This window comes from Vombatus ursinus, unplaced genomic scaffold, assembly GCF_900497805.2.
Source record: "Vombatus ursinus unplaced genomic scaffold, bare-nosed wombat genome assembly UNPS02003292.1, whole genome shotgun sequence".
Taxonomy (NCBI): domain Eukaryota; kingdom Metazoa; phylum Chordata; class Mammalia; order Diprotodontia; family Vombatidae; genus Vombatus; species Vombatus ursinus.
The window spans coordinates 3,072,939-3,093,987 of NW_020943070.1; the positions used below are offsets into that span (position 1 = coordinate 3,072,939).

A 21,049-nucleotide genomic window follows, 5' to 3' on the forward strand; every position below is an offset into this window, starting at 1 on the left:
TTTTGTCATTATTTGTCTATTTCTATAAAATAATCCTTTTGTAGTTTGATTGTTCTTAGCTCAAGCTACCCGTGAGCTACTAATATTTTTCTAGTTATTTAGATTTGTTTAAAGAATATTTTTAATTGTGTTCACATAGTTCCTGTGTGTGTTTTGGCAGGTAAAATCTTAAGTTTTTTATGCTGCCCCTAGTTATTTTAAATGGAACTTTTCTTTCTATTTCTACCTGCTGGATTTTGTTGGTAACAAATAAAAATGATAAGGATTTATATGGGTTTATTTTATGCCCAGCAACTTTGCTGAAGTTGTTCATTGTTTCAGTTAGTTTTTTAGTTGACTTCTCCCAAGTAAACCATCATATCATCTGCAAAAAGTGATAGCATAGTTTCCTTTTTGCTGGCATGCATTCCCTCAATGGCTTTTCCTTGTGTCGTTGTAGCATCCATTTCTAGCGTGATATTGAGGAGTAAAGGTGATAATGGTCCTCCTTGCTTTACCCCTGGTCTTACTGGAGAGGCCTCGTTCATCTCCATTACAGAGAAGGCTGGCTCTTGATTTTAGATCCATTTATTCTTATGTTTTCTTGTGTTGTTGTTTTTTTCTTTTTAAACAGGAATGAGTTGTATTTTGTCGAAAGCTTTTTCTACCTTTGTTGACATAGCCACATGCTTTTTGTTGTTTTTGATACTAATGTGGTCAGTTACGTTTATGATTTTCCTAATGTTGAACCAGCCCTGCATTCCTGGCATAAATCCGACCTGGTCACATTGTGATATATTGCTGAAGTCTCCTTGCCGATGCAGGATTTGAAGGCTGTGGTGCCGTCGATGAGGGATCACACTTGTTTGAGTGGGGCCTGAAGGGCAGAATGTAAGCTGTGGGTAGAAGCTGCAGAAGGGCAGATTTCAGCCCCAGAGTGGAGCCGCAGGAGCCAGGGGCTTCTCCTTCACTTGAGGGTTCCAGGAGAAGGCCAGAGAACCGCTCATTGGGGAGGCTGTTGAGGAAGGGGAGGGAGGACTTGCCAGGATGAAGGATCAGCGGGTTCCTCCTACAGGCCGTCAGACTTGGGTGTTCTCACACTGACCCCATATTGACCCAGTGACTCCTTCCTTCTTGATGCTCTCCAGAGAACCCAGGACGGGCTAGCTGAGCTGTACCAGGCCCCAGAGTATAACGCGGCGCTGCCCAGTGAGCTGCCAAACGGGGTGAACTACTGTGACATGGTGGGCAACGTCATCCGGGCGCAGGGGAGCACCCTCAGTGGCAAGGTAATTAGAGGAGGTGAGGGCGAGGCACGTGGGGCCCCGAGACATCAGGAGGACATTCAGTCAGCTGCCCAGAACACTTCTGTCCCTTGTCTCCTGTGGTCTTCTGGGCCCAGGGGGCAGCTAGGATGGGCTTTGAGATGCTCACTGCCCAGAGACTTCCCTGCTTCTGTGGACTGAGGACCTCCTGAGAGGGCTACTCCCTCCACCAGTGCAGATCACAGCCCCGCCACGCCTCCTTGTGACCATGCGCGTACACACACACACACACACACATGCCACATGCACACACCAAGTCTCCAGCGAGGTAACCATGAGCTCATCCAGTTGGATTATGGCCTGTGCTCTCTTATAAGGAAGCTATTCAAAGACCTTTCTGAAGGCTTATTAGGGTTACATGAGTATCAGGCCAGTACCCCAGTGTCTGCCTTTGGCCCCTCTCTCTTGGTATGTGACCGGCCCACAGCATCCCTCACCCACTATCCCTTATGCCGTTGGGGGATGGTGTGGGGGAGACTCTGTTTAGGCACAGGTGGGGCTGCTTGGCCCCAGAGGTCCCTTCCAGCTCTGAGAACTAACGATTTTTTGGGAAAATACTCACACCCTCTTTTTAAGGAAATAGCTGCTCCTGTGTCCACTTTATGTCTTTACACTGTGGGGAGGACAAAGGAATGGCCTCACCCCTCTCCCCGCCCTCCCCCCTCCCCCAGAGGCTCGCTGGCCCCCAGATCGGGAGGAGGCTGCCTGCCTCAGGAGAGCGGGCCCCAGGGCAAGGTTCAGGGGGCGTTGTACACTGGGTATTCAGGAGGGGGCAGGCGGACGGAAGAAGCATTTCGGAATCAGAATCGGCCCCAGTGGGAGGCGAGCTGCCTGATTCACTGTGTGTCCATGGACAAGTTCTTCCCCTGTCCAGGTCTTAGTCCACACACCTTACGACCCCTCCCCCTCTCTAGCTCCGAAATGCTGGAGCCCAGCTGTTCTGCCCAGAACCTCCATGCCTGCTCAGGCCAGGAGCCTGGGCCTGAACCAGTGGAAGAGCTCTGGGGGGGCCATCACACCCCCCCAGATCTTCATCCTCTGATATCTGAGCTGGGTCTGTGGAGCCCCTCCTGCCCGAGACAGGTCAGTGCCTCAGTGGACCACGGTGTGGGAGGAGGCCGTGAGCCTGGTGCTCTGCATTCAGGGGAAAGGATAAGCCGGAGCCAGCTGAGGAAGGCCGGTGTTGGGATGGGGAAGGGCCCAAGGTGGTGACATGGTGTTGGAGTCCTCGAGTCCTTCCTGCAGGGTGACCCTGGACAAGTCCCCTCATCTTGCCAGGCCTCGCTTTCCTCTGATGTGCAGTGATGGGATTGGACCAGATCATCTCAGGCCTTTCCACCTCCAGGTCCTGTGGTCCCCAGATTTCTCAGCGCTGTGAAGGACTGTCATCCAGGAGAGGGATCAGGCTTGTTTGTGTTGGCCTCAGAGGGCAGAAGCAAGAGCTCAGGGGCGGGGGTGGGGGGAAGCTGCAGAGAGAGGCTGTTAGCTGTCCCAGAGTGGAAGGGGGCTGCCTTGGTGGGAGTGAGTTCCCCGTCACTGGAGGTCTTCATGAAGAGGCTGGAAGCCCAGTGGTCAAGAATGTTGACAAAGGGATTTGTTCTGTGCTATGGTTGGACTCAGTCTCTGAGGCCCCTTTCACCTTTGAGGTCCTGGGACTCTGTGGGATCCTTTCTGGGCTCAGGAGGAAAGGGAAGGAGTGAGAGTAGATTGTAGACTCAGCCTCCACAAGTGGGCAGGGGACAGTCTGGAAAAGAGAGAAAAGGGGGAAAGGCCCCCAGTCCCATGAGTCAATGTGGCAGCCGTCCGTGAGAGCTGCCTTGGCTCCCAGGCACCAGCATGCTCTGGGAGGATGCACCGCTGACCAGACTGACCCTCCTGGGCATAAGCACGTTCTCACAGCCTCACAGGCTCCCCTGGGGGGCAATCTGGCCATGAGGGAGAGCTGACTCTGCGTTCTGGTTGGGAGGCCACAGACCCAGCTTCCCAGTTTGACACACACTGTCCCGGTGACCTGGGTAACACCTCCTGATGTTCCAGACCCCTGGGACTGTCAGCATGGGAGAGCGAGCGTCCCCAGCCCGCTACCAACAAGGAAATCTTTCCTCTGCTGACCTCGCCCTTTGTCCCCTGTCGAGCGATGGAACCGGAGAGCATCTCGTCCAACCTCCTCGTTTTCTAGGTTAGGAAACCGAAGCCCAGAAGGGGGTGATTTAGAGTCATAGGGTTTAGAGACATGGGAAGGACGCAAGGAATAATCTCATTTTGCCCCATCATTTTGGGTATTTGTTCAAGTAAGTTTTATTGTTGTCTTTAGTTTTTACATCGTGATAATTTCTGGAAATATCCTTCTCTTCCACCTCCAAATTGGATGCTAACTTACAACCAGGAAAAATAACTGAGCAAAGCCCTTTGTGGCACAGTGGATAGAGCACCAGGCCTGGAGTCAGGAGGACCTGAGTTCAAATTTGGCCTCAGGCGCGCACACATAACACTCACTAGCTGTGTGACCCTGGACAAGTCACTTAACCCCAATTGCCTCACCCCCCCCCAAAAAAAAGCCCCTTCTATCAGACGACATTTTCCCTTTCTTCTCCTCATGCCCTCGCTCTCCAGAGAAGACTGGGGCGTTCCTCGTGACCTGCTCTGCGGGGTCGTTGTGAGTTTTCAGGGGTATAGATGCCGGCTTCCTCTGAGGAGCTTCTGTCTTCACTGGCATGGTTGGGGTAGCTGTCCTCATCACTGTTATTCTTACCCTCTCAGTCTGTACAGACCCTCCCAGCTTCTCAGAGTTCCTCATATTGTAATTTCCTGACACACACAAATATTCCATTACCTTCAGACACCAGTTTGTTTAGCCAATCCCAAGTCATTATGTACCCACTCTGTTTCCAGTTCTTTGCTTGCACAAAAAAATGTTGCCACACACATTTTGGTGTGGACCGGACCTTTGTTTCAGTCTGTGACCCTCTTGGCATTCATGCTCAGGACGGGGATCGCTGGTTCAGCAGGAATGGACAGTTGAGTGACTTTTTGTACGTCATCCCAGACTGATGTCCAAAGCCATCTGAGCATTCACCACTCCCCCACAGTTCCTTAGTGTTCCCGTCTTCCCGCGCCTCCTTCAACATTGCGTTTTCTCATCATTTGTCGTCTTTTCCAGTTTGCACACTCTGACGACTCTGGGAGCTTCTGCATTTTATAGATGACGGCACTGAGGCTCGGAGAGCTTGTGAGACTTTCCCACAGTCACAGAGCCAAGTGGTGACAGGCAGGATGGGCTCGGGCTCCTGCCTCCTGGGCAAGGTCTGGTTCTGGCACAAGACATCGGAAATGCCGTTGTCTCTCTCCCCTTCCTCCAGCTGCCCAAACATCACCTTTACCCTCAGAACACCCTTCCCACTGGGCCGGCCATCAAACAGTGACCTCTTGTCTGAATGGATGCCTTTGGTCCATTTCAGTGTTGTGGGCAGGATAATGACACCACCAATGTTATGGGCATTATATAATGATGATGATGAGGAGGAGGAGGACGTTGTGAACTGTATCTAACAGCAATAATGATATGGGCAGGATATAATAATTATAGCAGCAATAATGATGTTATGGGCAGTATGTAATAATAACAGTAGTAACGTCATAGGCAGTAAATAACAACAACAGCAATAACAGTGTCGTGGGCCTAAATAGTGATGCTGATGATGGTGATGCTGTGGGCTGCATATAATAATAACAACACCAATGTTATGGGCAGCTTGTAAGAGTAACTACTCTGGATTTTATTTCCTCAGGCCTTGTGTGCACCAGAAGAAATGAACAGATTCTTTTCATCTCCGTTTTCCAAGGCTATCGTGCTGGACTGTTTCTGGTGGATCTTTCATGAAAGATACGATGTAAGGAAGGAAGGCGGAGCAGATGAAGTCTGGCTCCAGGAGAGAGGAGGGAAGTGATGAAAACTCATCGCTGCCCTGATGTCTCTTTGGTGCCTCTGGGCTCAGGGCTGTAGCCATGACCGTCCTTAAGACTTCCCAACAGTTTGGCAGACAGACTCGGAGGTTGGGCTTGTCCTCCCATGACGCCTCGTCTTAGGTGAAGGTGACCCTGACTTGTTAGAGATGGCCGGAAGCCCAGGCAGGTCCCGACGAGCCAGAAGGGCCTCCCATAGATGCCTGGCCGTGGCCTCCACCTGCTGCCCAAGGACTGCCTCACGGCTCGGGTTTTTGTCTTCCACACCCCAGAAAGAGCGATCACGCTGGTCAGGAGGATTGCAGCCTGTGTTTACACTGATGGAGGGGGTAGCGGTACCTGGGAAATCCCAGATCTTTATGAGTGGGCCAGTTTTTTATGCGAGAGAGTCACTCGGCCAGGCAGCCGTCACCCAGGACATGTGGTCCCCACCTCTTGGGTCCAGGCTTCATCATCAGACTTCATCTTACAAGCAAATGAAGACACTTTCTTTGTTCTCATCACATCCCTTTTAGGCAGGAGTTCTTAACCTGGGGCCACAGACCTCAGATTCAGAGGGCCCATGGAACTTGCATGGGAAAAAAACCCAATCATCTTCATTTACATTAACTTCTCATTGAAATTGAGCATTTCCTTCAATTATGAATTAAAAGCAAACAAACATGATTTGGAGAAAGGATCCATAGACTTCCCCAGGCTGACTACCTAGAGGGGTCATGACAAAAAAAAAACGGAAGCCTCCCAGCCCTAAGGGGGAAATGGCATTTTCCAAGGCCAAAGAGAAAATTAAATTAATAGAGAAGCTTCAAAATGGAACCCAGGGCTACTTGCCAAATTATGTTGCTTCAAGTGAATGACGACAGGCCCAACCCTGGGAACTTTCCTCTCGTTTACAGGTAGGCCTCACTTTGTGGAGCAGATGGAGACCAACAGAGTTGGCCGTAAAGGGACTCTGTGTACAGTCAACTCCTTTTGCCCATTAACCATGCTGTGTGCAGAGTAGGCCTTTTTCATCAATGCTTGTTGCATGCCTAAGTTGGTGACTTACATTAAGGGAAAATCAAATTGAAGAGAGCTCTTCACACAGGTTCATCATCGTCCCAGACCTCATTCAGTCTTTGGGTAGAGCAGGAGTTAAGTTACTGCTCCTGGCCATGACTTCCTGGCTTGGGGATCTTTCCTCCACCATCATTCCCATCACTTTGGTCTTTCTCCTCCGGACCAGTCATTTTCCCCTGTGTTTGGGGTTCCCCTAACCTTGGCAGCTTTGTTCCCAAACGGTCAGCTTTGTCCTGACAGTGTCAAGGAGAGATGGAAGTCAGTGTCCACCCCAACAGAAGGCATCACCATCTTCTGAGAGGGAGAGATGGTAGAGAAAGAAACTGAGGCCAAAGGACATCAAGTGATTTGGCCAAGGCCACACAACAGGCTGGTGATAGAGCTGGGATGGGAGCTCGATTCTCTTGCCTGTCAGCCAAGTGCCCTCCTACGGCCTCCACTTTCCATCTTCTCGCCTCCGCCCAAAAGATGCTATTGAATTTTGTCAATTATGTAAAATGGATTGATTAGTGCAAAAATTTATAAATTATTTCATTCTTCAAAAGGTGGAGGAAGCAACCTGGAAAAGTGCTCTTTGGGAGCAGCTGGGAGGAATTGGCTACAGAGACAGAGGTGATGAGAAATGTGGTAGGGAAGGAGAGGGAATCTGGGCATGAGTTCTGGATTTGCAGTCAGGGAGACTTGTGGTCACGTCCCACCTTTGGCACTTACGTAGTAGCTGTGTGACCCCAGACCGACCACAGCCCTCTTCTCAGTTTCTTCATCTGTGAAATACGAAGAAGAAGAATACTTTTAGGCGCTAGCCCACACCAGGTGGTTGTGAGGCTCAGTGCTGAGAGAGAGGACAAACATAACTGTGAAGCCGCAGCCAGGGAAGCCAGCCCCCAGCAGCTGCGGGGCTCTCAGCACTGAAGTTCTGAAGACACTTCAGAACACAAGCAATTTAAGAAGGAAGCCTAGAGAGACCAACATGGATTGGCCGCCCTTCTCCAACTCTGTAGACTTCTAAAGGCACGTAGAGAGGGTAGGAGCAAGGGCAGGTAGCAGAGGACCAAGACAGAAACCTGGCCTGGTCCTGGGACAAGTTGTGTCAGGAGTAATGGGCTTGGCTGGCGAGGCACACGGAGATCAGCAGGGGCGAGGTGTCTGGATGCCCCAGCATGCAGAGAAAGCAGAGGGTCTCCTTTGTTTCTGCTTTCTCAGCCAAGGAGAGCGATTATGAGGCTAGAAAAGACAGAAGGCCCAATGGCCAGTAGGGAGTCATGAGGCAGCACCTTGCCCCCTAGAGGAGTTCAAGTCACTGGAGGCAGACAGCCTATATCCCCAGATGCTGGGCATGAATATTGAGCCTCCCCCAAGTGACCTTTGAAAGGTCATGGAGAATGGGAAAGGCCCTGCAGGGCTGAGTTTGTAGTGCCCTGGTTTTCACAAAAGGGATGGTGAGCCAGTGACCTTGACTTCATTACTGGCAGAATTCTAGGATGTCTTCTTAATGGGCTAGCTGGTGAACATTGTGAAAGGGAATCTGGGATTACTGAGAACCAGCCTGGCTGCCTCCTTTGATTGATAGGGTTCCTAGATTAGGGCAGTGCAATAGAGTACCACTCTCATGGTGTCCTGGTGGACAAGCCAGGGAGGGGTGGACAGGATAGGAGCATAGCCCATGAACTCAGAGCAGGTGGAAAGACCAGGACCAGAGTATTAGGGACTTGAGATCCCCTTGGAGGGCAATCTCCAATGCATGTACCCCAACAACCTCTGCTCTGTCCCGTCTCCCATTTTTATCAGTGACAAAGGAAGGCCTGGACACGAAGGCTTTTCAGATTTGCACCAATCAGGAAGCTGGGAAGGATGGCTGGAGGTGCCAGGGCCCAAAAAGATCACTGGGCTCACCCTAATAAAATGAAATTTAACAGAGATTTTTAAAAAGCCCTACATTTAGGTTAAAACAAACAAACAAACAAACACAACTTCACACATTTGTATGTGAATAGAGCAGGCACTGCTACCAAGAGTTGGTCTGACAAAGATCTGGAATTTAGTGTGATGAACATAGAGGCCCCAAAAGCCAGTGCTACCTGCACTAAGAGCATGAGTGAGGCCGTGTTCCCATTGTCCTCCACCCTGGGGCTCAGTTCTGGATGCCACATTGACAAGCTTCTGAAGGTCCAAAGGCCTAGAGGCCAGACCACGGAATGGTCAAGTGAAGGACATTTGGCATGGAGTCGAGAAGATCTAAGGAGGCCATGATATTTGTCTCCAGCTGCTTCCAGGGCTGTCCCATGGAGGAAGGTTGATACTTACCTGCTTGATGGCCAAAGGTAGACGTGGAGTAAAGAGGCAAGGTGCAGGGAGGCCGGTAGAAAACCCTCACTATCAGCTGTCTCCCGCAGGAAACAGAGTCTGAGGGGCCATTTGGGGGTGAGGGCTGGGTTAGACTAGATGGCCTTGGAGATCTCATCCAGACCTGAGGTCCTGAGAAGCAAATTTCCTTCAAATGGGGAATAGTCGTATAAAACATTCAGCCTCTTGGCTGGATCAGTCACAGACAGTTCAATAGCCCTTTTTCCATTTCCATTTCTGGCAGCCAAACAAGGAGATCCAGAGGAAGCTATTTGACCGAGTGTCAAAGAACTATGCTCATCTCCTGCTGGACATGCCCAGGTCGTTACACGAAGAATTCATCCTGCGAGTGAGTACCCAGAGCATGGGGGGAGGATCACGGCGGCTCATCTCTGCTGGGAGGGAGCCCCAGGTGAGACAGCTGAGGCCCCCAGACAGGTCGTGACTTGTCCAGGACCCCACGGGGTTTGAGCAGAGCAGCAGGCGTTGGGATTGGGTTGGAGGTCTCCCGCCTCATGGAGCCCAGATCCTCCGTGCTGCTCCCTGGGTTTAGGAGGGCCCCGTCCTCGTCAGAGCTGGGAGTCTTGGCCCCCCTGCCTGGTAGAAACACAAGAGCATGTCTGTCCCCATCCTGGTACCCAGCCACACAGCGAATCAGTGTCAGAGCCACGATTTAAATTCAGGTCCTCCGGCCCCAAGCCCAGCCTGCTTTTCACTGTACCTCATCACTTGGCCACGAAAACCTGCATAGGAAAGTCGGCTCACGTCTGCGCAGACCTGAGGCCTTTACTGGGAGGCTGCTGACAGCTGGCTCAGGAATTGACTGGAAAGTTTGTTAGGGATGATGACTGTGATGCCCCTTTGAATCGGTCAGGGCTTTAGCACTTTTCAAAGCATTTGGGGGTCAGGAGCTATGATTTAATTGGTGGGGGAGCTTTCAGTGAGTAGAGCCTCTGCACCCACATGTGGGCACCTCCATGAGGCTTGGAGTGTTGGGGAGTTTGCTGGGGCATATTATGTGTAGGTAGTGAGTACGCAGCGATTCTCTGTGTGCCAGGCATAGGGGGATACCAAGAAAGGCCAAAGTATGATCCTTGCTCTTAGTCAAGGGACCCATGTTCCCTTGGGTCTGCATACAAGCGAGATCCAGCATCAGTGGGAGAGGATCCTGGAGGGGCTGACACGAGTTCTGGGAGGGCCCGAGCTGAGTCGTGAAGGAAGCAGGGAGGCCAGGAGTCCGGGGTGGGGTGCCGTGAGTCCAGAGGCAAGGAACGGAATCAAGGTAGCTGGCTCCTAGAGGCATGGTAGTGAGTAAATCAGAAGAGCGTTGGAGAGGGCTGAAGGGGTGTAAATGTCACCCAGCGTGATCCAGGTGATAGGGAGCAGCTGAAGGTAAGGGGGGAGGGTGTCACAATCAGACCTGCACTTCCAGAAAATCCCTTTGGTAGCTGAATAAGGAGAGGCTTGAGGCAGGCTAACCAATCAGGAGGCCCCTACCGCAGTGGTCCATGCGAGAGGGGATGAGGCCTGAGGAGGGGCTGGATGAGAGGGAGGCCAGGAAGGGAGGATGACGAGGTGTGACAGCTGGTTGGCTCTGGGGGGTGAGTATGAAGGAGGAGCTGAGGACACGCTGAGATTTGAGCCGGGGCGACTGGGAGGATCGTTGGATAGCCATGGGAGGAAAAGGTTTGGGGGGCAGATGATTGAGTTGGGTTGAGCATCTGTTGAGGTGGGGCTGGAGGCCTATGCGGCCTCCCCTTGGGGACATCCAGGAGGCAGGTAGAGGTGTGAGTCTGAATCTCAGGAGAGCGACGAGGACCATCTGCACAGATGCCAGAGTAGCACCCCTGAGGACTAAAGTGGGCGGGGAGGAGATCCCGGGATAATAGCCTCGCGCACTTAGAGCTTGGTCATGGCCTCTATACTGTCCCTCATTTTACAGAGGAGGACTCTGAGACAGAGAGGGGAAGGGCTTGTGCAGTTACACGGTAATTACTAAGCATCTGGGTCGTTTTCAAACCCAGGTCTCCTGACTCCCGTCTAGGGGCTGTGCTGCCGATACACAGATGAGGTCACTGGCCGTGGCCACGGGGCTAGTAAGTGGCTCAGATAGCTGGAAGCCCCATTCTTCACCTCCCTTATTCCCCCACTGTGTTTCAGTGGATGTGCCTTGCAAAATCACCCCCAGGGTTCCACAGGATGTGGTCACAGGCCCCCTGGGAAAAAGTCAATGCTAAAAACACGTTTTCCTTTAAATATCGTAGATCCAACATTTAGAGTTGGAAGAGCCCTTAGACACCATCCTGTCCAAACCCTGCCCCCCATTTTAGAGAGGAGAAAAACCGAGTCCCAAAGAAGGTGAAAGACTAGGCCAAGGCCCCCCAGCTGACAAACAGCAGAGCCACGATTGGATTCTGGGATTGGTGACTCCTAAGCTGGCGCTCTGACTGGCCCGCCAGTGTTCTGGATAATAGGCTGAGAGCTGGGGGAGAGTTTTGAGACTATCTAGCCAGATTCCCTCATTCGAGAGGTCACGTGTGACATTTTTTTCTATTTGAAAACAGGCTTACTTTCTTTGATTCCAAAATTTCTCCCACGTTACTGCACTCTATCCTGGGCTTGCTATTCCCCTTAGAGTTCCCTAGACCAACATTATAGGGTCTACGCATGTATTTCTTTGTTTTAATTTACGTATTCAAGTGGGGAGTATTGATGGACCTCTGCCAGGTCCCAGGTCCCAGGTCCCAGAAGAATGCCAAAACAGTGTGACCGCCAAGGTCCCTGCTGGCGCTGGGAGGGGTCCTTTCTCTTTTCGGTTCTCATGACTGAGGAGCAGGTAGTGGCTATCTTGTGCATCAGGGCACCTTCAGCAGGGTTCAGTTGGAAGTCCAGTTGCTCTTGTTTATAAAGAGAAAAACTTTACTTCTGATGTCACTTGTCTGCCAATTCTTCCCTTTACTCTGGCCTCAGAGCTTGGGAAGTGCTGATTGGCCGAGGGCAGAGATAACCGTGTTAGTGGACAGTTTTCTGGATTCACAATTGGTCTTCTGGGCAGGTAGCTCTGACCTGGGAGGCCTGTGCTGAATCATAATTAGCCCCAGGAAGAAGCCTGTTCCTTAACCTTGGAAGTATCTGTTATCTCAGGGTGGGGGGCCTGCCTGCTGCAGATACTAATGGATTACAGAGAGGATAGCCTTGGAAGAAGCTGCTGTTGTCTTTGGTATGGGGGAGATAGGCGTGTGTTGGCCAGTAGGTTCCAGGCCCTGAGGCAGGCTGTGACCAGAGGGATTGGCAGAAGCACTATCCTGGCCCATCCTGAGGCTGCTGGGAGAGCAGCTGAGAGTTAATTAGGACGAGGCAGGTTGTTAGAGATGCTCAGATCAGATTCTCTGTTCAAGGAAGAAGGAGAAAAAAAATTGCCCCGCCTGGTTTTCAGATGAGCCGAGCCAGCCGAGCCTTCGCAGGGGTGCTGGGGCTCAGCCTGAGGGGTGTGGGGATTTTGTGGATTTCTCTTTGTCTCTTTCTGATTTTCAGAGTTTCCCATCCCTCCTGAGCCAAGCCCTCTATACCAGCTTCTGCACCTGCTTCCCACAGTCGTGGTTCGACAATCACGAATTCAAATCTTCCATCTGTGACACCATGAATCAGTGGATTGGAGGTGAGAAATTCCAGTTCTCTCCACTTGGGGGAGGAGGGGAATGAATCTTCCTAGTGATCCTGTCCAGTTCTCTGTGCTTTGGCTTGGCTACAGCAAGGCTTCCTGCCCGTCCTCCCTGGAAGAGTCTCTTTGGACCCATCATGAGAAGGACGCTCTTTCCTGATCCTTCCTGCTAGGTTCTGCGTGCATCCCTCTCACATCCTTTCACATCCTGAGAATTCCGTTCTAGAAGATGGGCTTCTCTCTATCTTCTATTCTATATCATAGAATCATAAATATGTGTGTGTAACATATATATAGATTCTATATCTATATCTACTATTCTATATCATAGAATCATGTGTGTATCATATATATAGATTCTATATATCTACTATTCTATATCAGAATCATATGTGTATGTATAACATATATAGAGTCTATATATCTTCTATTCTATATCATAGAATCATATATATATGTGTCTGTATGTGTGTGTGTATGTGTATCATATATACAGATTCTATATCTGTATCTATCTTCTAGTCTCTATCGCAGGGCTCATTATCTCCGGGAGCTCTCAGCTTTGGCTGCAGGCTGCCTGGTCCTTTCGGGATGGTTCTTGCTCACTAAGGCTTAGGGTAGCGTAGGTTAATGACAGACCAGACGTTCTTAGGGCACTTTTCACAGAGGGCGTCCTGGGGCATCCTCGGGTGTCAGGAGCACTTCGAAGTGTGCCATGAGATTTTGGAGGTTATATGATTGCGCATCAAAGGAAATTTCTAAGTAATTTTAATTAGTAGAAAATGCCCTTGTCAAGCCAGATTGGTATGGTAGGTATAGCAGTCACAAACCAAACCAAACATCTCTGTTACGTGTACATACCAAGCTGAAAACACGGCAGACCTTGCACTCACCCAGAACTCCACAAACTGACTGCCGTCATCCATAGGAAGCTGCCCCGGGGTGGGTTCCGCCAACTCTAACATGCACAAGTGCTCACCGCAGAGACTGCTGTGGGTGAGCAGGAAGGAGTCAGGGCTCCCTGGGGGCCACTGCTTCCTTCCCACAAATGGCCCATCTGCAGAGACTGAGAAGGGGCTATTATCCCATTTTACGTGAGTGAAAACTAAGGCTCAGAGAGTAGACTGGCTTAGCAAGGCAAGGTGGCCTCAGGCCGGGCCCTCCCGTTCACAGAGGACAAACAGCACCAGACATGAATGTGTTCACATACAGAGTGGACAGAAGAACAGAGAAAGGGATGGGACATAAAAGGAACACCCTCCCCCAGCCCTTTCTGCTGTCTTAACTGTTTTGTAGCTGTTTTCTTTCTTTTTTATTATCTCTCACGGCCCAGCCACTCCCACAGCCACGCTGACCTCCCTGCCACCCACCCTCCAAATTAAAAGCTCTCCCTTGGGAGGATTCTGGTCAAAAAAAAAGAATTCTCCCATTGGTGATATCAGAAAACTGGTCTTGGTGATCTGCCTCCACCCTGCCAAGAGGTGGGAAGCCTGCTCCTTGTCTGTGTCCTGGAGCTGCGGCTGGTGACTTTGCCATGATCTCTTCTGACTTGTAATCTAGACTGTACCCCACTGTACCCCTCACATTGTGACTGCTCCTGAGCTAAGGAATTACTAGCAGTATTGCCCTGTTTGGCAGATAGGGAAACAGAGGCTCCTAAAAGGAAAATGCTTTTTCCAGGATCTCCCAGCTGGTCCGCATCAGAGCCAGGGCCTGGCTCTAGGTGGTCTGGGTCTCCAACGGCCCATACAGCCCCTGTCCCAATCTGGCCTCCTCCGATGCTTACTGAAGAAAGATCTTGTGGTCCTTCACTCGCTCCCTCTCATCTGCCTTCTGTCCCCCTCAGGCACGTTCCCAAGCCCAAGGAGCTACGTACATTGGAACTACTTTGAGTTGGAGCCGGTGCGATTCCGCAGAGAAGAGCTGATGAGAGGCAGAGAGAAGCTTGCTGGTGAGAGGACTACCTAGCGTGGGCCCCTTCTCACCCCTTCCCTCTGCCTTTCAAGTCTCTCAAGGAGCTTCCTGCTCTTGGGATTACCCAGCACCCCAACCCTGAGTTGGCAGAAGTGAGCAGGGTAAGACAAGATTGCCTTTAAGACTGTGTAAGGAAGAAGCTTCTGGCCTAGTTGGTAAGGTAAGCGGGGGGCAGTAGGGCTTGGAGAAAAAGTGGTCTAGCTGGCGATGGAGACGTCAGTGTGGCCGGGTTGGAATCCCGAGGGGACTCAGGAGGCGGCTTCTGGGCCAAGGCTTGGAGGAAAGACCGAGGACGGTGGGTGGTTAGGGAGCAAAGTCCTTGGAAACATAGGTCAGGAGAGGGGGCAGAAAAGGGGGTCCAGGATGACTCTGGGTTATCCCCTGTGGTGGCAGGTTTTTCCTCTTATATTATCATTTCACTTCTGGTGTGTAGGTCTTGCCTTCCCAACTGGGTTGAAAGCTCCTTGAGGGCAGCTCTTGTACAAGTGCTTGAATCTCCAAAGCATTTAGTACAGTGCTGGGCACATAGGAGATGCCTTGTAAATTTGTGATCAGTGTGGTGGATGGATGGACACACAGATGAACTGGCCTTTCTCAAGCTTCAGGGGAGCCTCCCTGGCGGAGGTCTGCTGGGATTTGGTGACTCTGCCCAGGGCCCCTTCACACAAATCCACCCTCTAGCCAGTGCTCTTTGGAGCCAGAAGGCTGCTCCCTTTCTGTGCACACCCCCTGCACTCCTTTCTTCCTTCCATCCCATGGCCGCTCTTTGCCAGGCCTCCTCCGGCTTACATCCTGTCTTTCTTTCTTTCTTTCTTTTTTTTAAATTAATTTATTTTGATTTATCAACGATCACTTCCATAAGCTTTTGAGTTTTAAATTTTCTCTCCCTCCCTCCCCACCTCCCTCCCCAAGATGGTGTACAATCCGATATAGGCTATACAAATACATTCCTATTAAACATATTTTCACATGAGTCATGTTGTAAAGAAGAATTAGAACCAATATGAGGGGCCACAAGAAAGAAGAAACGAAACAAAACAGAAGAAAAAAGTTGCAAAGAGTCTGCTTCGATCCACATTCAAACTCCATAGTTCTTTCCTTGGATGTGGATAGTATTTTCCAACATGAGACCTTTGGAGATGTCTTAGATCCTTGCATTGCCGAGAAGGGCTAAGTCTACCAGCATTAGTCATTGCACAACAAGGCTGTTACTGTGTACAGTGTTCTGGTTGTGCCCACTTCATTCAGCATCAGTCCATACAAGGCTTTCCAGGTTTTTCTGAAGTCTGCCTGCTCATCATTTCCTATAGCACAGTGGTATTCCACTACGTTCATATATATTCCCCAACTGATGGGCATCCCCTCAATTTCCAGTTCTTTGCCACCACAGAAAGAGCTGCTGTGAATATTTGTGTCCATGGCTTCCTGTCTTTCTTGGGAGGAATCAGCCAGAACAGTTCCCTGCGTGGCGGGGGTGGCTTCCTGAGGTTTTATGCCAGGGTGGGGTCACATTCTTTTCCTGCCCCCTGCCCATCCCGAAGAGCCTCAGCATTGGTGACAGCCATGCAGCATCTCACGAGGGGGCGTATCGGGGGGTACCTGGGGATGCCCAGGCTTCCTCTGCATTCACTGCGAATCCTAAATGAAGACAAGCATTTCTACACGTCTCTGGGTGCATTTCTTTCTGTTCACAGGCAGCGACAGGCAGAAGATTGCAATGCAAATCTCAAAGTCGGAGCCCCGCTCAAAGAACCAGAGACAAGCCTCCAAGAAGGTTAGGGAGATCACAGAGATGAGGATATTAGAGAGGTCAGCTCAGAATGAGGTGAGCGGATGGACTGGGGAGGCCTCTGGGTATTGCTCAGTGGCCCGAGTGACTGGTTCCGTGGGTTCTTGTTATGTGAAGAATCCATTAGGCTCTCAGTGAACTGCTATTTGGCCCGGTGGATAGGACACAGACCTTGGAGTCAAGAGGCCCTGTGTTTGAATCCTGCCTCAGACACTTACCAGCTGTGTGACCCTGGGCAAGTCACTTGGCCTCTCTTTGCCTGTTTCCTCATCTGTAAAGTAGGGATAATAATAGCACCTCTTCCCTAAGAACCGTATGTAAATCCCCTTGCCAAAGCTTAAAGCACTCTACAAAGGCTAGCTATTATTCTGGGTAATATCCTTGATTTTCCCCTTTGCATCCGGGTGCTGAGGGAGGTGCTAGGCACACATCCCTCCAGACAAGTTGGGGGAGAGTCTCTATCCCTGTCGCAGTTTTCAGTACCCCTGGAAGAAGAGCCAGGGGATGTCTGGAGGAGAAGGGCCCTGCCAGGCCAGCGAGGCCACTCGGACCTGGGCAGAACTCAGTCCTCTCACTGGCTGGGGCAGGAAGCCCTCTAGGGAGGAGGAGCCCCTGCATCCCAGGCAGCCCACAGTCCTCTGGGGCAGCTCCTGCGGTTAAGACCTGCTTGTTGATTTGGGGCCAGGTTTGCCCAGCAGTCAAACAGCCTACAGCTGCCCCCTCCTGGCACAGTTTGGGGGGCTTAGATGGAAGAGAGCAAGGAGGTGGCAGGTTGGGGGCTCTACAAAGCCCTGCATCTGTGCACCCAGCCGTGAGCTTCGTTCAGCTGGGGCATTGGAGGCTGGAGGGGATCAGGCCTTGGGGGGTCCGTGTCATGGCGAGGCGTCTGCCCCGACACCTCCTCAGCTCTTGGCACGGGTGGAGCTGTGAGCGAGGCACATGGGGCCAGAGCTGTGCGGGCCGGGAAACCAGGGGCGAGCCCCTGGTTTGCTCATTCGGGGACATCGAGGGGATTGGACCAGTAGAGCTTCGAGCCACCAAAGACTGCCCCACACAGTGCCCTGGCATTGGAGACCTGGGCTCCAGCCCCAGCTCTGCTGCCCACTCACTCCATGACTCTGGCCAAGGGTCTGGGGTGCCCAGGGGAGAACAGGGGCTGGCGCCGGGGCCTCAGTCACCAATGCCCACAGGCATTTCTGGGGCTGCGGCAAAGCTTGGCTGCCCCAGTGTTCATGGCCCTGGGGGCAAGGGAGAGCTAGCTAAGGCGTGACTGGTCCCTGCTCCCCTTGGCCTGGCACACTCTCAGGCTTCCGAGGGCAGAGGGCTTCCATTCCTGGAGCAGGGGTTAAGAGGCACCACCTTCCGGCCTCCAGCCCTGTTCCTGAGGCCTTCGCAGGCAGCTGGTAGTTCTGGCTCCTCGGTGGAAGATGACTGGCTTGGTGGTGGAGGTGGTCTGGGCCCCCCCACGGCCCTCACTGGCTGCAATCACAGTGTCCGCCTCTGCTCCCCTCAGTCTCACCCGGCCTGCAGGGGACCCGAGTTTTCGAGAAACCTGTTCAGCATAACTGGCAACAGCCCACTGATTGTTCACTACCTTCAGCAGCATGATGCTTATCGACAGGCTGGCCAGGACATCCTGATGGTCCGGCGTGATATGACCAAGACCGTGCCATATCCTTAGCACTTGTTAAGATACTTGCCACTCTGGATCTGTGCCTGCCAGGGACGCTGGAATCCTGAGCCCTCTGAAGGCGAGATGTAGGTAGGGAGAGCCTGGCAGCTGTGCAGAGGTGGGGAGGATTCGCACCCTCCGCCTAGAGCTGCCATTGTGACTGGCTTTGTGGACAATCCAAAGCATTTATTGAACACCTACTATGTGCAGCACCCTGGGCTAGGCGCCAGAGGCAGGGAATGAGACCCAGAGTTTAGCTATGGTGGCCCTTTGCCATCCTCCAGAAAACTGAAGGAGAACCTGACGAGGAGGCGGCATTGTGAAGAGTGTTGGCAGTGAAACCACAGCTCCATCATCCAGCACCTCGGAATCTAAAGGACTCTTTCCTTCCAAGCGGCCCGTGACTCAGTGGGTCCAAACGAGATCACATTTATGAAGCTCTTGGTGCCATGCCTGGCATGTAGTAGGCCTCGTAGAAATGTTTATTAGCTATTGTTATCTCTAAACAGAAAGGGAATTAGCTCAGGAGTAAAGAAGAGGGAAATGGACCTAGGTCAATGACAGGATGGATTCCTGGGCCTCTTCCCTGGCCAGCGGCCTCCTGTCACCCTGGCGCTCCCCTTCAGGTCCATTCTAGGCCTCTGTCCTCTTGTGGCAAAGGGTCAGAGCAGCTCAGGCAGTTCTGTGTTTTCCTTTACGATCAAAACCACAGAGGGCACGGCAGCCTATCGAGATGTGATCCGGCAGGTCAGGGCTAACATGAAGAAACTGAGCAAGGACACCAGGTACCTGCGTAAGGTGCACTGGAAGGAGTGGAAGATATTTGACCAGAGCCAGAAGGATCTGCAGGCCGATTTCATCAGGTAGTGAGGGCGGGGTCCCAGGGGGTCAGACTAGATCTCCGACCTCTCTTCAGGCTCTAGGATCCTGTGACTGCATGATCCTTTAGCTTGATTGAAGAGGCACCAAGGGCTCACCCTCAGGCAGTGGTCTCCCTAGAGCCGCCAGAGGACTTAAGGTTCTCAGCGTTAGAATCCCTTCATTGGGTCGAGGTCAGAAAGATCTGGTTAAAGTAGAAATAACGAGTACCCAGACCCCAAGAGCACATTGTATGTGTGTCATTCATTCAAGAGACACGTCTTCAGTGCCTTCTGGGTGTGGGCCACCGAGCTAGGTGCAAGAGCTGGTGGAGTGACCTAAGCCGTGGTCTTTGTGTTCGTGGAACAGACAGTCTGGTGGGAGTACGAGAGTGTGCAGAGGGGCTGGGGGAGGTAACCATCAGCCCCAGGATCAGAACCACAGGACTCTTGACCCAAAGCTGGGAGGGACCAGCTGGGAGGGCTGTAGAACGCCCAACCTCATTCTCAGATGCAGTGACTTGAGCCGAGATGCCCATCTGGCCGTCTGAAGGATGGGTTAGTGGGAGGAGGGTGGGCAGAAAGCCCTGCAGGGATGCCAGGTGGCTGGGCAGAGGAAGGTGGAGGTGAAATGGACGGGGGCAGCTGGTTCTTGGTTGGCTGTACAGAATGACCGAGGGGCTGTCACCCCTGGGTGATAGCAGGTAAGTGGCCATGCCTCCAAGAGGAGAAAGTCTCAGTGGGTTTGGGGAAGAAGAAAGATGAACTTGCTTTTGGACCGGAGGTTGATTAAGTAGCTATTTAGTAAGTATAGGGCATTGCTTTTGGCTCTGAGAACATGACCATGCCTGACTTGGAGGTGCCTCATTGTAGGGGGTGGCGGGGAAGAGGGTGGAGCGAGCACGTCTTCATCTGTTAGAGGAGGAGAGTGAGATGGGAATTCGGCCTAATGCAGTGAAGTCTGGCCGGTCTGTGATGAGTGAGGCCTACTCTGTGCTCACCATCACACCTCGGCTCCATGTGCTGGCCCCTCTCCAAGGAGAAGGCCTTTTACTTGATTGCTAACTGGCAAATTAAGATAAATTTCTCCCTCATCCTATAAATAGATCATACAGTTTTGATTTTTTTTTTGTCATCACACCAGGAAAGTGAAAGACGTCAACGCAAATGCATTAGAAAAGAAGAAGATGAATCAGTATTTCATCCCCCCTCCAGTTTTCCAGGAGGAATTTTATGATCAATATGGAAAAATCGTTGAAATGGAAGAAGTACATTACAACACTGCACACATAACCCCCCAGCTGAAAATGAGATGTTAGGCCTGAGACTGTGAGTTAAGAGTCATTAACCCTTCGTGGTTCCTTCTGTCGAGCACATTAAAGGTGGGCCCCATCTGGGGCTTTGGAGGCTGTGGCAAACAGGCCCCTGGAGGCTGAGTGCTGGGGGTAGAGGCTTTGGGAACGTGGGAGGAATCCCACATCCTCAGCTTAAGTGTGTTCTCCGACATTGAAGTGTTTATTTTAAAATTCAATAGATTCAAAAGAGAACTTATTTTCCTTCTCAAGCCCATGCTTTCCTTCCTTAACCTCCTGATTTCTGTTGAGAGATGCACCATACTCCTGGTCACCCTGGGTGGTCTCAGTCTTTCCTCTCACCTTGGCATCCAGCCACATCCTGTGGATTTCACCTCTGAGTTACCTTGGACACCCACCCCCTTGTTCAGACCTTTGTTACCTCTGTTCTGGCCTATTGTAATCACCTTCATCCTCTCTCCTCTCCAACTTATCCTTTTAAAATGTTTTGATGGCTAGATCCCATTCAGCAGACAAGGAAAGCTGTTGCACAGTGCATTCCCAGAAAGCCACTGGGCCACTTGGGACTGCCCTGATAATCCATGGGATGCTCTGGTTTTATAATTCAACAGAAAGGAAAGGTGTGTGTGTCAACTATCACTTGAATTTTTTTACCTGTCAGTGCTGACTTTGCCTTATTGTAGTCATTGTGTGTTGTGGTTTTCTCAGCTTTCTCCACCCGGCCTTCCTTCCTTCACCTTGAGCAGCCCCATGTGCCTCTGAGTTCTTCCTTTTTGTTATTCTTGAAAGTATAGCGATTCATGACATTCCACAGAGCATACTTTGTTCCATCATCCCTCAATTGTGGGGCATGTGTTTTCTTCTCACAAATAATGCTGCTATGAACATTTATTTGCAAAGGGGTCTTTTCTTTTTTTTAATCCTTTTTTAAAAAATTAATTTATTTTGATTTATCAACAATCACTTCCGTAAGCTTTTGAGTTTTAAATTTTTCTTCCCCTCCGTCACCCACCTCCCTCCTCAAGACTGCCACGCCCTACGATCTTTTAATGTAGAAGCTGCAAGGTCCTGTGTAATCCTGACTGTGGTTCCATGATGTTTAAACTGTTTCTTT

At 51.2% G+C, this 21,049-nt stretch overlaps 1 protein-coding gene across 1 annotated transcript in view; it reads left to right on the forward strand.

Moving 5' to 3' along the window:
- FAM227A (family with sequence similarity 227 member A) overlaps positions 1-20,848 on the forward strand; it is a 36,602-nt gene extending 15,754 nt beyond the window's left edge. Inside the window, exons 7-15 of the mRNA XM_027873425.1 lie at positions 1,128-1,268; positions 5,093-5,194; positions 8,914-9,018; positions 12,204-12,327; positions 14,177-14,281; positions 15,999-16,129; positions 17,607-17,764; positions 18,476-18,628; positions 19,767-20,848. Of these exons, the coding sequence (XP_027729226.1) occupies positions 1,128-1,268; positions 5,093-5,194; positions 8,914-9,018; positions 12,204-12,327; positions 14,177-14,281; positions 15,999-16,129; positions 17,607-17,764; positions 18,476-18,628; positions 19,767-19,941 (1,194 nt within the window). The 3' untranslated portion in view covers positions 19,942-20,848. The remainder of the gene's footprint in view (positions 1-1,127; positions 1,269-5,092; positions 5,195-8,913; positions 9,019-12,203; positions 12,328-14,176; positions 14,282-15,998; positions 16,130-17,606; positions 17,765-18,475; positions 18,629-19,766) is intronic.
- The last annotated feature ends 201 nt before the right edge of the window (positions 20,849-21,049 follow it).